This window comes from Zalophus californianus, chromosome 6 (assembly GCF_009762305.2).
Source record: "Zalophus californianus isolate mZalCal1 chromosome 6, mZalCal1.pri.v2, whole genome shotgun sequence".
Taxonomy (NCBI): Eukaryota; Metazoa; Chordata; class Mammalia; order Carnivora; family Otariidae; genus Zalophus; species Zalophus californianus.
In genome coordinates this window covers 14,948,289-14,963,244 of record NC_045600.1, presented here as the reverse complement: position 1 = coordinate 14,963,244, position 14,956 = coordinate 14,948,289, and the positions used below count along the sequence as shown (strand labels likewise).

The window sequence follows — 14,956 nt, the reverse complement described above, 5'->3', positions numbered from 1 at the left end:
TTATACAAATACTGTGTAATTTAGATGCAGTCATTATTAAACATGATTCATTTTTCTTTATGTTATCATACTGTAATATAGAATTTATGTGGGGGCGCCTGGGTGGCTCAGTCGTTAAGTGTCTGCCTTCAGCTCAGGTCATGATTCCAGGGTCCTGGGATCGAGCCCCGCATCGGGCTCCCTGCTCCGTGGGAGGCCTGCTTCTCCCTCTCCCACTCCCCCTGCTTGTATTCCCTCTCTCGCTGTGTCTCTCTCTGTCAAATAAAGAAATAAAATCTTAAAAAAAAAAATAAAATCTTAAAAAAAAAATAGAATTTATGTGTTCTTTTCCTTACATTGTCATTCTAACATAAATTTGACTTCAAAACAGGTACCAGTCATAAAACTAAAGACAAGTCAAATATGTACTTCTCTAAATATTACCTTTTGTGCAAAATAGGAGTGAATGAGAATTAAGGTTATTTTCTAGATAATTCACACCAAACTCTGGGAGGAAGACAAAGGATGTTATAATGGATATCTTAACTCTCAGAGGGGTAACTCCAAACTTAATTGGCTGATATGACTTAACATATTAACACCTCAAGTCATATTTCTCCAATCCATTTTCTCCTCAGTAAATTATTTCAACTAATGTGAATTTATATGATGAAAAGGAAAAATGGAAATGACTAAAGAAAAATAACTCTACATTAAAAAACAGTTGTTGGGGCACCTGGGTGGCTCAGTCGTTGAGCGTCTGCCTTCAGCTCAGGTCATGGTCCCAGAGTCCTGGGATCGAGTCCCGCATCGGGATTCCTGTTCAGAGGGAAGCCTGCTTCTCCCGCTCCCACTCCCTCTGCTTGTGTTCCCTCTCTCACTGTGTCTCTCTCCGTCAAATAAATAAATAAATAAATAAATAAATCTTTAAAAAAAAAAAAAAAAAGAAAGTGGTAAGAGGAGGGCCTGGGTGGTTCAGTTGGTTAAGCGTCCGACTCACAACCTCAGCTCAGGTCTTGATCTCAGGGTCAGGAGTTCAAGCCCCGTGTTGGGCTCCACACTGGGCGTGGAGCTACTTTAAAAAAAAAAAAAAAAAGGTGATACGAACAAAGGGCTTGTTAATAGAAAAAAAAAAACAACCTACAATGCAGGATGTGTTTCTGACAAGAAGAATGAAATACAGGGCTCAACAACTGGCCAGTGAATTTGGTTAATGCATAAATATGAGTCATCCATTCGTTCATTGAAAAATTGTCACACACCATGGCTTAGGTGGGCACAAAGGTGCTGTCTGGTAAGGAAGACTGATGTGGATCAGAGGTGTAATGAAGAAACTCCCACTCACAACCTCCTCCCTTTCCTCCTTGAAAGGAGCTTTTCCCTCAAGAGCAAGATGTCCCTGGAGCGCCTGGCTGGCTCAGTTGGCAGAGCATGTGACTCTTGATCTTGGGGTTGTAAGTTCAAGCCCCATGTTGGGTGTAGAGATTACCTAAAAATAAAACCTTCAAAAAAAAAAAAAAAAAAAGAGTAAGATGTCCCAGTGAGGACACGAATACCTCAAACATCCTTTCCTGAGATCTGAAGATAAAGACCATTCAAAAAGGACATTTGTGGGTGCAGGTGGGGGGAATATACTTAAGAGGTAAATTATTCTCCCAAAGATACAAAGGTCTTGAATTGTTCACAAATATTCTATCCTACCAGCACCTTCCTGTGGAGAAAGAAAGATCAGAGAAGGTTAAACTGAGGGGCGCCTGGGTGGCTCAGTCAGTTCTATATCTTTGTCAAATAAATAAAATCTTTAAAAAAAAAAAGAAGGAAAAGAAAGGTTAAGCTGAGAGCAGGGGAAAGACTACCTCATCTTTAAGAGTCTTCTAGGCCCACAGCCTGGCTCATAAATGAATTGGCAGAGGGGGTATCCACAAACCACCTGAAATTCTACGCAAAATTCTGCATTTCTGTCAGATTCTAAAGGGGTCCATGATCCCTATAACTTTAAAAGTCAAAGGTCAAGCATTAGTCTGACAGATACAAACTCAAATTCTGACTCTTCTGCTTATTAGCTGTGTGATCACCCAGATTAGCGGAGCAAATCACCCAATTTTTCAGTACTTCTGTTTCCACATTTTAAAATGGGAAAGTAATGCCTAATTCTACGTGAGGATTAAATGTGATAAGGCATATTAAGTTTCCAGCACAATAATGTTCATCCACCCAGAAGGACGGCAGCAGAAAGCCACTAAAACTTTTAGTATTATAAGGAATGAAATCTGAAACTTTATACATCAAAGGCAATGACAGAACTTAGTGAGATCGCCAAAACACCATCAGTTCCCTACGTCCACCATTTTGAAACTCACAAACCTCCACACATGAATAAATTCATGCTTAATTCCATATGGTGATGAGACTACACGACTGTGGCAGATTGTTGGTGAGAGAGACTCAAGGACCTTCCTAATGTCTCTGAAGTGGAAAATTCAATACTGGGAGAAAAACATCTCCCACTATTAGCCCTTTTATTAGAAATTAAGTGATAGCTGAAATTCTGTAATAACTTGTGTGATGTTACTTATATTAAAATGCATAACATTTACATGTTTGTATTTATAATTCCTCTACTTGTATAGCTGGTTTTTTTTTTTAATTTTGTTTTTTTAGTAATCTCTACACCCAACATGGGGCTCAAACCCACGACCCCAAAATCAAGAGTCACATGTTCTTCCAACTGAGCCAGCCAGGCACCTCTATATGGCTAGTTCTTAATTATCTAGATCAAATGAAAAAAGTAACAGAAAATCTGAGGCACTTAAAAGTGGCTCAGTCTATTAAGCAACAGACTCTTGATTTCAGCCTGGGTCACGATCTCAGGGTCCCCAAGATTCTCTTTCTCCCTCTGCCACCCCCCCACTAACTCACATTCTCTTTAAAATAATCTAGAAAAAAAAAAAAAAAGTAACAGAAAACCTAAAAATCAAGAAAAATCCTTGCTCGTTTTAATCAGTTTTTGACTTTGGAAAGTTTTATCTAGGTGGAGAGGCCAATCTAAAATTTACATTTGCTTCAGATGGTCCAATAGATCTAACTAAAGATATTTACTGATACTTGTCTATACATCAATTTTATCTGATTTATAACCTACCTACCTGAATAAATAAATATCCAGCCCAAAAGACTGAAAAGTATGCAGGTATTATACTTTTTTACCTTACACATATTTCAGTTTATTTTTAGAGTCCAACTGAAAACAGCTAGTGCAGAAGGAAATACGCATGAAATTCTTGAGGTCTACTCAGATAACAGTCAAGATAAGGTCAGTGGATATTTGGAATACCTAAGACACTAATTTAAAATAAAACACTCTGATGGTCAAGAACACTTTCTAAAGTTGTGCTTGAGAGTAATGGTTTGCATTATATGCTTGATCCCTCTCTATACCAACAAATCCCTTAGCCAAAAAGTTTCCCCATCAGCCAGAAAACATTACAGGAACACTCTGTTCAAAAGAAGTTGACATTCCCTTGATATAGCAATCTTACCTCAGGGAGTCCCTAAAGCCTGATCATTTTCTAAGTGTTTCACAAGAAGCCACAAAGTGAAAAAGAAATAAAATTCTCAAGAAAAAGGTACTTTTCTACCTGTGCTCAAAGGTTTGTAAATGTTCAACTCTCTCCAGGAAATAAAATCATATAGCAAATAAAGGCTGACTTAACTGAGCTGCTGCCTATACTTATCACTGTAAATTCAAAACAAGTTTAATTTTTAAACTAAGTAGACATTTATTCAGCAACATTGTTCTGTAAGGTAACAAGCCACTATTAGACACAGGTGACATAACGTCCTACTCTGATAGAGCTTACATTCTAAGGAATAAAAACTTATGTGTGATACACTTCAAATACAATTAAATTTTTTTTTCTGAAGATCTGTGATAAACCACCGCAGAGCAACCAAATATCAAAGCCTAATTATAATCTTAAAATGAGAGGCCACAGGAAGAACTTGCAAATTTTGCTTGATTTTTCACCTGATGGCTTAGTATTGATCTCAACTTTAAAACTGTAGTTATGTATGTACACCTTATGTAGTCAGTGAGGATCTCCCTTCCCCTATACACACACAAAACACTCAGAAATAGCTGAGTGTTATAAAACTAACACATAATATATCACAGCAAAAATATGAAAAAGTCATCTTCAAAAGAATTTCAGAAGGGGCTGCTGGCTGGCTCAGTTGGTAGAGCATGTGACTCTTGATCTCTGGGTCATGAGTTCAAGCCCCATGTTGGGGGTAGGGATTATCTAATAAATAAAATTTGTGTTTTTTTTTTTTTAAAGGCCTCCAGGGTTGGGGCACCTGGCCGGTTCGTTCCCTAGGGTATGTGACTCTTGATCTCAGGTCCTCAATTTGAGCCCCATGTTGGGCATAGAGAGTACTTTAAAAAAAAAAAAAAAAAGCTTCCAGGGTGTTTTAAGTTCCATTTCCTAACTGGACATTTAAAAATCCCACCAACCACATGTGAATTAAGGTATAAAGACTTTATGATAAAGGAAGGTACCCTATACAAGAAATAATAATTTGCAATTAATCTAATTAGAACCCATGACAACATGATAAAAATATGATTATCAAAAGTAATATAAGATTTAAAAAGAATGCTTGGGGCACTCAATTGGTTAAGTGTCCGACTCTTGATCTCAGCTCAGGTCTTGATCTCGGGGTCATGAGTCCAAGCCCCGCATTGGTCTCCACGCTGGGCGTGAAGCCTATTTTAAAAAAAATAAAAAGAAAAAAGAAAAAGAAAAAGAATCCTTGAGAAAGACATACCCTAAAGAAAAAAAATAAAACTTAATCCAAAATTTCATAAAACTTCTTTTGTTTTTAATCATAGGTTGACAGCAAGAGGGAAGAAACAGGCTAATAGAGAAGTAAAAACGTACTAAAGTTCTGTTGTTTTTGAGGGGGAGGGCAAGAAGGCAGTGTCACTGTACAAATTAATTTCCAGTGGCATGAAAAACAGGTTCAAATATGACTGCTAAATTAAAATGGTACGCTAAAATTTTAAGTTTAGTAATGTAAAAAGTGTGATTACCAGTGGCCACTATACTTGATTTTACTATAAGAACATTTTATGAATAAACACTGCTTTTTCTGCTTAGAGAATAAAAGATATTTACAAAAGAATTAATCTGAAGAGAAGTTGGTCAGTTACCACAACATGGAAATGGGAGTCACAAATTACAACAGTAATGAAGAGTCACCCTCGCTGAGAGTTTCTCACATACCAAGCCCTCCGCTAAATGTTTTTCATCTGATACTGAATCCTCACAGCCACCATCAAGTAGATACTACTATTACCATTATCCCCAATCCACAGATGAAAAACAGTGGACTTGAAAAATTCCAATTCCAAATGTAATCAGACAAAATCACTTTTTAAAAAATGTTTTTATTGTAAAAGTTCCTTTTTCAGTCTCATGTTATCTTCTTGCAGATAAAAAAAAATCTCCATCTATGTGAACGGTTATGAAGGAGAGATTGCATAAAGTGGACAGGATGGTTGATTTATGAATTATGTGACGATGTGGTGTATCACTTGGACTGGATCACATAACTAATAGGTCACATAACTAATAAATGGCAGCACTGGGGTCCAAACTCAAGTTTTTCTGATTCAACTTGCAAATGTCTTAACCACTCTATTAAAGAGTCTTCTCAAGAGGCAAATAAAGGCAGTGCCCACCTAAGCATTGCCCAGAAAGGATACCCGGACTCAAAGGAACTTGTCTGGTTCTGGAGGCAGCACCATTCCCCTTATGAAGACAGGGAAGGTTTTCAGGGCAGTTTCATTCTCTGGTTCCATGCTCACCAAGCAACTTCTAGTTTGCACTGGCTCCCATGTGGCCCGCCTACAGGGGAACATGGCCTGGGCAGGGAACACACATACTAAGGGCCCTTGGTGGTTCCATATCTCATTGTAAATTACAAAACTGGCTTCCTGCTTTTATATATCCTTCTCAGTCAACTGGGGTAACGCATGTCTTACTCCCAAAGACAATAGGTTTTTGGGTTTATTTTTTTTTTTAAGATTTTTTATTTGACAGAGAAAGAGAGAGTGCATGCACAAGTAGGCAGAGCGGCAGAAAGAGGGAGAAGCAGGCTCCCCACTGAGCAGGGACCTGGATGTGGGGCTCGATTCCAGGACCCTGGGATCATGACCTGAGCCGAAGGCAGACGCTTAACCAACTGAGCCACCTAGGCAACCCGATAATAGGTTTTTAAGCTGAACCCCTCACTCTAAACTGTGCTGATTCCATCAAGGTTATCCTGCCCCGTGGGAGTGGTTGTGCCCAGCTGACACCCTCTTGTCTCATCACCTCCATCAAAGCTCTGTAACATATACCTTCCAAACTGGAGAGTTTTCTAATTCCCCTTAAATTCTACAAAGGCTTTCACAACCTCTCTTGAAAATGTGTTATGAAACTCAGAATGAATGATATGCAGAGAATTTCAACAGCTCTGAGAGGCTGTTGCTATAATGAATAGCAATATTTTCCTGTGGGGTTAATGTTCCTCCATTTTAAAAGTCACTCTTCACAGCCCAAATATGGTGAATTTAGAAAAAGTTTCCTTTCTCCTTCTTGGTGTTCCGTTCTAGCTCCTTACTAAGGCTCAGCCTCCTCTATTCAACCCCAGGGGTCGGCTATGTCTTCTCTCTCTCTCCTAGACAGCCTCATGCCCTCTCCCAGCTTTGATGAGCTGACCTAGACTGATGATGCCCAAATCCCTACCCCGAGCTGAGCTCCAAGGCTGCACATGCCTCTGCCTGCGCAACATCTCCAACCCACATCTCTAACTGAGCACTTCCAGCACTGATCTCACCACACACCTCTCCCTATCCCCCTCAAACCTGCTCTTCCTTTTATGCTTCCTCTCCCAGTTACAAGCTCCACCATACTGGAAACCTGAGTATCAGCCTGGATCCTCTGGCTAGCCCTTCTCCACACTTGGCATGTAGGTCCTGAGTATCTCCCGATTCCAGCCACTTCTCTCCATCCCCATCCAGATCCAAGTGACTATCATCTGCACCACAACTACTCCTTTCTACTCATTCTCCAGAAGGCCCACTCGTCACAAAAACAATCACACCAAACCCCCTGTTTAAAATCCTTCACTAGGGGAGGGGTGCCTGGAAGGCTCAGTTGTTAAGTGTCTGCCTTTGGCTCAGTTCATGCTCTCGGGGTCCTGGGATCGAGCCCCACATCAGGCTCCTTGCTCAGCGGGAAGCCTGCTTCTCCCTCTCCCACTCCCCTGCTTGTATTCCCTCTCTCCCTGTCTCTGTCAAATAAATAAATAAAATCTTAAAAAATAATAATAATAAAATCCTTGACTAGGTGAACCTGGGTGGCTCAGTTGGTTAAGCGTCTGCCTTCGGCTCAGGTCATGCTCTCGGGGTCCTGGGATGGAGCCCCACAATCAGGGGGAGCCTGCTTTTCCCTCTCCCTCTGTCTGCCACTCCCCCTGCTTGTGCTTGCTCTCTGTCAAATAAATAAATAAAATCCTTTTAAAAAAAATAAAAAATAGGGGCACCTGGGTGGTTCAGTCGTTAAGCGTCTGCCTTCAGCTCAGGTCATGATCCCAGGGTCCTGGGATCGAGCCCCGCATCGGGATCCCTGCTCCGCAGGAAGCCTGCTTCTCCCTCTTCCAACTCCCCATGCTTGTGCTCCCTCTCTCGCTGTGTCTCTCTCTATCAAATAAATAAATAAAATCTTTTAAAAAAATAAAGAAAATAAAAAATAAAATCCTTCACTAATAGGGCACTTGGGTGGCTGAGTCGGAAGAGCATAAGACTCTTGATATCAGGGTTGTGAGTTCAAGCCCCATGTTGGGTGTGAAGATTACTTAAAAATAAATAAAATAATAAAATTAAAAAATAAAATAAAATAAAATCCTTCACTAACTTCCCTACTACTTTCATGACAAACTCAAACCCTTTAACAAAAACCCAGCATTATGTGGCCCTGTTCTCAGCCTTTCCTCTCCCTACCTGAGGCTCCAGGTAGAACACCTGCCTCATGTCTTTGGCCTACAGTTCCTTTGCTGCAACAGTCTTTCCAGCCTTCAGCAAGTCCACCCTGCACCATCCCTTTCCCCTCTGCTGCCTCTCCCTATTGTCCATAGCACCCTCTACTTTCCCTATCATAGCACGGATCAGCCTATTTTCTTACTGGTATTAACACTAGCATGAGCTCCTACTACATATGTCCTTGGCACCTAACAGGTCTTTAATATCAAATAATCAAATGATTCTGAATAGTCACCAGGGCACAGTTTATCTATTCCTAACTTTTTATGAACTACAACAATGGGATTTCCAGTTAGGAATATAACCTGGGCATTTACAGGGAATAACCAGTTTCTCCATCTTTCTCTTACCCCAGAACCAAGCAGCCAAAGACAGGAAGAGCCCTTTTATTCACAGGCCTTACATAGCATTTTAAATTTAAGACATTATGTGGATCCCTGAGGACTCTACAACTTCCTACAGACGAGATTACAGGTTTTCCAGGGCAAACTTCCCTATGATAACTGTAAAAGACTACTGCTACAGCTTTAGTGTTGGGGCACCTAGCTGGCTCAGTCGGAAGAGCATGAGACACTTGATCTTGGAGTTGTGGGTTCAAGCCTCACAATGGGTATAGAGATTACTAAAAAAAATAACTTAAAAAAAAAGGACAAAGTTAAAAAAAAAAGGGGGAGCTGGCTTTACATGCACTTTAAATCACACAACCACTCTTGAGCATTAGGCACCACTGTTATCCCCATGGTTCAGATGAGGGAACTAGATCCCAGAGAGTCACATAACTCATCCAAGGTTAAACAACCAGTTGGTGAAGAAACCAGAATTCAAAAAGGAATGTTGAATGAATGAATGAAATCAGTAAACTGTACTAGGTCAGGAGGATGCATTTGGGATTCTATTAGAAAAGGGGAACTTGGGGGGCTCCTGGGTGGTTCATTTGGTTAAACGTCTGCCTGCAGCTCAGGTCATGATCTCAGGATCCTGAGATCAAGCCCGGGATCATGCTCACTGCTCAGCAAGGAGTCTGCTTCCCCCTCTCCCTCTGCCCCTTCCCCCCTGCTCATGCTCTCTCTCTCTCTCTCAAATAAATAAAATCTTAGAAAAGGAAAAAGGAACCTGGACAATCCTAAACGCATTACTATTTGATTTTGTATTACATTTTAAGGGAATAAATATAAGCATTTTAAAACTCAGCACTACTAGTGATCTTATGGGGCACACCCAAAGAAAGACCTCTTGCTCTGTATCTATTCCTTTTTCACAGGGAGGGGGGCTTGCAGACTTAGACATCATGGCCAGCGACATACTTGGAGAACACAGAGCCAGCATGCATTAAAATGTCTGGGAAGGAAGAAGGCACGAAGCCAGGCTAGAGAAGCCTGCAGCCTTTTTTGGGGCGGGGGGGGGGGGTGGCTCACCTCCCGGAGCTCCAGTCTTTGGGCCACAGCTTCCAGGCTCTCCTGGCCAGTGCTCTCCACAGACAGCGTGAACTCCACAAATTCATTATTGAGCAGCTGGATGCGGGCAACCAGGCAGCTCTTGCTGGACACCGTGTAGCGCCGGGTGCGTTTTAGTTTCAATCCAAATGGCAGTGGCATCTTCTCGTCCCTTCGAGCGTGGCGGAGAGGTTAAAGAGGGAAAAGCACCGCTACCAACGCGGAGGTGGTGACGGCGGGAGAAAGCGATCCTCTCCCGACGGGAGGAGTACTGCACAGTCTCCGGCCGCTCACCCAGCAGCGGCTGCCGCCATCAAAAAGCAACTGAGTCCCCAAAGGCCGGGTGAAGGGAGCATCCACGCCAGTGCTGAGGAAAGAGGAATACCAGTTACAGGGGCAATAGCAAGTTCTGAACGGAGTTTTTATTTTTATCCTCTCCCCCCACCCCCGGCCGCCTCTGAGTTTTTTTAAAAATAAAAATCATGAAAGCTGTATCCAAAGAATAAGCTTTCCCTGTCTCCTGGAAAAAGAAGGCCTGAACAGCCATCTGGGAGGCAGTGAGGAAGTTTACCATCGCACTGCCTTAGCCCCTGGGTCAGACTCCACCCCTCATTGAACCCTACAAATAGCGATAACCACCTGCGGCTATCTTCGGGATTAAACCAGACAGTGGCTGGCACTACCGTACCGCCAAATTTAGTAGCTAGCCTTAGTGTGGTTCTACGTTAAAGTTTTGTTTTTTATAGTTAATTTTTTCGGCTCCCTAAGACGCCAAGTGTCGGGGTTCTTTAGCCCTTACGGGAGATAACAGCAAAACACCTCCAAAAGCCCTCGGTGAAAGTCTAAACCCCATTAGACAAATGAACCCTGAACCCAAAGGGGAGCAATAATCCGCTCTAACATATGGCAGCTGTGAGGTTCAAGCGAGGTGAAACGCTTACGCTTAACAAGCGTTGGTCGGGCCGTTTCTGCTTTATAAACATTTACGTCTCCAAATTGATTGACAAGTCATAAAGACCCTACCAATGCTTGTTACCCGATTACCACCAGAAGCAGGGAAATTCTGAAAACGGTGGCCCCGGCTTCCCAACGGGTGGGGACGCCGGAGAGGCGGGGGGCCTTCACCTGAGCAGAGCCGCGGCCCAGAAGCCGAGGCGGGCGAAGCCTTAAACGCCATCCTGGATTAACGAGGGGCGGACCCGGCTCAGCAAGCCCACGAAGCAGGGGGAGCAGGGGAGAACTCCGGCTCCGACTCCCCCCGCCGAGTCCTCCCCGCCGAAAAGCCGGCGGCGTTGCCGGGCCAACGCGCAGCCTCAGAAGTCCCGGAACTCTCCGCCCGCCGCCGCGTTTCCGGGCGGACGCGCTAACGAAGGACTGGCTCCTGCTGCCCCCGGAGGGAGCGTTTAAAGAACCCAGCTCGAGACGCACAGGAGGTGGACGGGTCTGGGCGGGGTCCGTTTGGTTCCCTCTTTGGAGCCTCAGGACACCTCCACCCCCCATACGTGATTTACAACGTTTTTAAACACACCTGGTAACTCCTGGGTGGAGCAAACTGAGCGTGAGCGGCGGCTGGGGGTTTTTACACTGGCTGGGTGTTTTTCCCTCTAAACGAGTCAACAAAATCCCGGGAGGGTTCCTACCCTTTGGGGGATTGTTTTTGTTTTTTCTGCGTAGAGGCTGCCCCAGAAGACGAGTCGTTCAGCGAGGCTCGGCCGTGGCTGTGGCTGGCTACCCTGAACTTGGGCGGGGAACCGCGCGGAGGGGCAAGGTCCGCCCCCAGTCCTCTCATCTGGGAGACACAGAACCCAGGCCTCGAAAGAAGGGACTTTCTCAGCTTCACACTGGGATGGGCTGAGCTAGGAATGGATCCCAGGTTCCTCATTCCCAGTCTTCTGCTCTTTTCCGCTTTCCTGACTGCGTCTCGGTTTCAGAGACGATGGGCACACAGGGCTGGAGTATGGCAGAACTAGAGAATAGAGAGTAGCTATTTCACTAGGCTTTGCCAGAGGTAACATTTTGTAATTCCACTCCACAAAAGTGTACTGCGTCTCTGAGTACAAGGCAGCGTAGTGGGCAGTGTGAGAAATCTAAGACGAACCCTAAGCCGTCGCTGCCCTTAAGGAGATTACATGCATGCTATAATTATATACATGGCTGTATCTCTAGTAAGGACCGCACCACGGTTTTTTCTGTTTCTGTATTCTTGCTTTTGTTGTTTGTGTTTTGGTTTGGTTTTTTGCCTTTGAAGTTCTGGTTATGCCCAGGTAGCCAGAAAAATAAAAGTTAAAAACAAGGACTAGAGGAAGAAGGCCAAAGGAAAAAACCAGGACTATAAAGCGCTGTTTTTTGCTGAGTACCTTCTATAAGTAAAAGCACCATACTAAGGGGGGTAATATAAATATTATAAAAAGATATGGTCTCGGGCGCCTGGGTGGCTCAGTTGGTTAAGCGACTGCCTTCGGCTCAGGTCATGATCCTGGAGTCCCGGGATCGAGTCCCGCATCCGGCTCCCTGCTCAGCGGGGAGTCTGCCTCTCCCTCTGACCCTCCCCCCTGTCATGCTCTCTCTCTCTCTCATTCTCTCTCAAATAAGTAAAAATCTTAAAAAAAAAAAGAAGATATGGTCTCCACCTGCAGTTTTCAATGCCCTTTGCTCTGTCAGTGTATAAACTAAAGCTGAGGCAAAATGAAAAAAAAAATCAAGAAATGAGAACTTTAAATAAGCTTTTGACCAGAAAATTGCCTGATAAGCTATCAGTGTTTGTATAATACAAATGTTAAAAGATTATATGTATGTAACATACCACACCGCATATACTATTAAATACCTTTCATGAGATGAGGTGGTGGATTTCAATTTTACATACAAATTATGGTTAACAAAAAACGGGACAGATTAAGTAGTGTGATGAAGAGACAAGACACTGCATTTATGCAGAGGAAAGATGAGTATTTGTATTGAGTGTTCAAATATGGTAGACTCTACAAAGATAGACCTAGGCCTTGAAGGCAGTAGGTATGCTATATAACTTAATTATTAACTTAAGCTCTGATTAAGCAAATGCAGAGTAAAATTTTCAGTTGTTCCTGAGATCTGAAATGTTTTACTGTATCAGAGATAAAGAAAAGCCAATGTTTTCTCTTTACTTGGGTAGAGTTATATATATATATAAAAAACAGAAAAAGTTGAGGGGTGAATGTGGATGTCAGGGTGCATTTTTCCCCAAGATCCATCTACAAGAATAGCTTGCTTATTGCTTATTTATATAAAACTTACTGTGATAATACTGTTTAATAATTTAGAAAATTATCAATGATTTACACCTTTTAATTTTCTGTTATATACAGTTTTCACTAGCAAATCATGTCAAAGTTATTAATGTTCAAATGGAGTAGAAATATAAGTTACTTTTGGGGGAGGTCTGTTTCAGGTGTAAAATAATGTGGAATAGCGGCGCCTGGGTTGCTCAGTGGGTTAAGCGTCTAACTTCTGCTCAGGTCACGATCCCGGGGTCCTGGGATAGAGCCCCACATAGGGCTCCCTGCTCAGCGGGAACCCTGCTTCTCCCTCTCCCTCTGCCTGCTGCTCTGCCTACTTGTGCTCTCTCTGTGTCAAATAAATAAAATCTTTTTAAAAAAATATGCAATAATTTGAAAGATCTGAAATTATAATTTATCTACTAAAGAGATAATTCATAATTTGCTTGTGAAGAAAAACTAGTAAATACTTTCTCTACAAAAACCATCCTGTTATGTAATAAGAGACACGTTAAATTCTGTTCCACTTTTCAAAAGGCAGTCTCAGATATTTGTGAATTCATTTTAATGTTTCCACATTCCCTTTCAAAAGTTTCTCAAATACACTGTAACTCTGAATCCTGTCCTCTCCCCACCTTGCTGCCAAGATCCTCCCCACATGTAATTTTGCCAGTGATACTTTAATCACAGAATATGCCATCTTTAGAGTAATATATAGATCTATAACATTAAATGAAACATATTTCTCATGGACAAAAGGCGTAGATACTCGAGAATATAATACCTAGAAACAAAACAACTATTATCAGAGTAAAATTACTGTCATATCCCAAAGTTAAAAAAAAAAAATCTATCAGCAACTAATTAGGCATACAGCGGTTGTCAGAGCACACAGTGTTTTGAATATGTTTGCGAATATACGCTATTATTATAAGGCTTTCTCAGCATAAAAGAAAAGACGTGCATGCCAAGAGCGGCCAATCTAATCAGGATTTGCAGAAATCACAAGTCGGAATTTGCAGACCCAAGAATTCTTTTTTCCAGAGTAAACACTCTTTACTCCAAAAACAAGTCATCACCAAACAATCCTTCCCTACTCGCCTTCTCGCCAAAGTTATCTGGCACATTTCGTATTTAATATACCGAGAGGCAAAAATATGCCTAAGACTGTTAACACCCTGATCCAGAATTAAGCCGCAACAATCAGCCAAGGAGTTCAGAACAGAAGTTCAAGACCCCTTTTAGAAATGAACTCAACTAGATCACGGAGAACCTGGAAAGGGAAGACTTTTCTCTTTGTTAACGCTCCTGCCACAGGTCTGGAAGCCGGGACCCATCCTCCGGGAGGGGCTCCAGGGCTGGCCGACGCGCTCCGGGGTCCCCGCTGGCGGACACACCCCACCGCTCAGCCCCAGCGCCCGCCCGCCGGCCGGGGCCCCGCGCCCTCACCTGCTCCCGCTCCCGCATCCTCGGGGCCGCGCGCCCCGCTCAACGGCCCGCCTCCCGGGGTCCCGCCGCGCGGCAGCCACAGCCGCGCCCGCACGCCAGCCCGCGTCGCGGCGCGCTCATGGGGTTCGCGCGCCTCACTTCCTGTCTCCCAAACTTCGGCCGCATTCCCCTGGGCAGAGTCCGGCGGCGGTGGCGGCGGCGGTGACGGGAAAGGCCTGGAGGTGGGACCGGCCAGCCGGGAGCGCGCACAAAGGAACGGGGTGGGGGCTGGAGTGGCAGGAGGACGGACGGACGGACGGACGAACAAACGGGGCACGGGACGCGCGGCCGGAGCAGCGGAGCGGCCGGGGCCGGGCGTCCCTCCCCCTGGGCCGGGCGGGCGGGCGGGGCGGATCCGGGGAGGCGGTGGCGGCGGCCCGTGACCTCAGAGAGTTGGAATGCGGGCGGCGGGGCGCGGGGGAGGTGTGGACAGCTGCGCCCGGCCGCCGGGGAGGGGGCGCGCCGCTGCTTTTTTTTTAATCATATGACCACTTATTTTAAGAGTTTCCAAATAAAGCAAGGCTTTTAATAAAAATGAGGGGAGGGGGATATTTCGGTTCCAGGTAAAGGGTCCGTAAAATGCTATTTTTGCTGGAGTTATTCCTTTACTGTTGTACATTTCTGAAAACAATTCAAATATTCTATTTCTTACTTCCATGCTTACGTCTAAAGATATACCCCATAAAAAAGGAAAAACACTTTAAAGTACTGGG

General features: G+C 43.7%; 1 protein-coding gene across 4 annotated transcripts in view; it reads right to left on the bottom strand.

The window, feature by feature from the left end:
- PTPN21 (protein tyrosine phosphatase non-receptor type 21) overlaps positions 1-14,558 on the bottom strand; it is a 69,721-nt gene extending 55,163 nt beyond the window's left edge. The window contains exons 1-2 of one of the 4 annotated variants that reach the window (XM_027570626.2): positions 14,205-14,558; positions 9,481-9,865 (exon numbers count right to left, since the gene is read on the bottom strand). In XM_027570626.2, the coding sequence (XP_027426427.1) occupies positions 9,481-9,660 (180 nt within the window). In that variant the 5' untranslated portion in view covers positions 9,661-9,865; positions 14,205-14,558. Of the gene's footprint in view, positions 1-9,480; positions 9,866-10,623; positions 11,621-14,013; positions 14,137-14,204 lie in introns of those variants that run through there. The other 3 variants (XM_027570627.2, XM_027570625.2, XM_027570624.2) reach the window with 3 other exon arrangements.
- Positions 14,559-14,956: the final 398 nt, after the last annotated feature.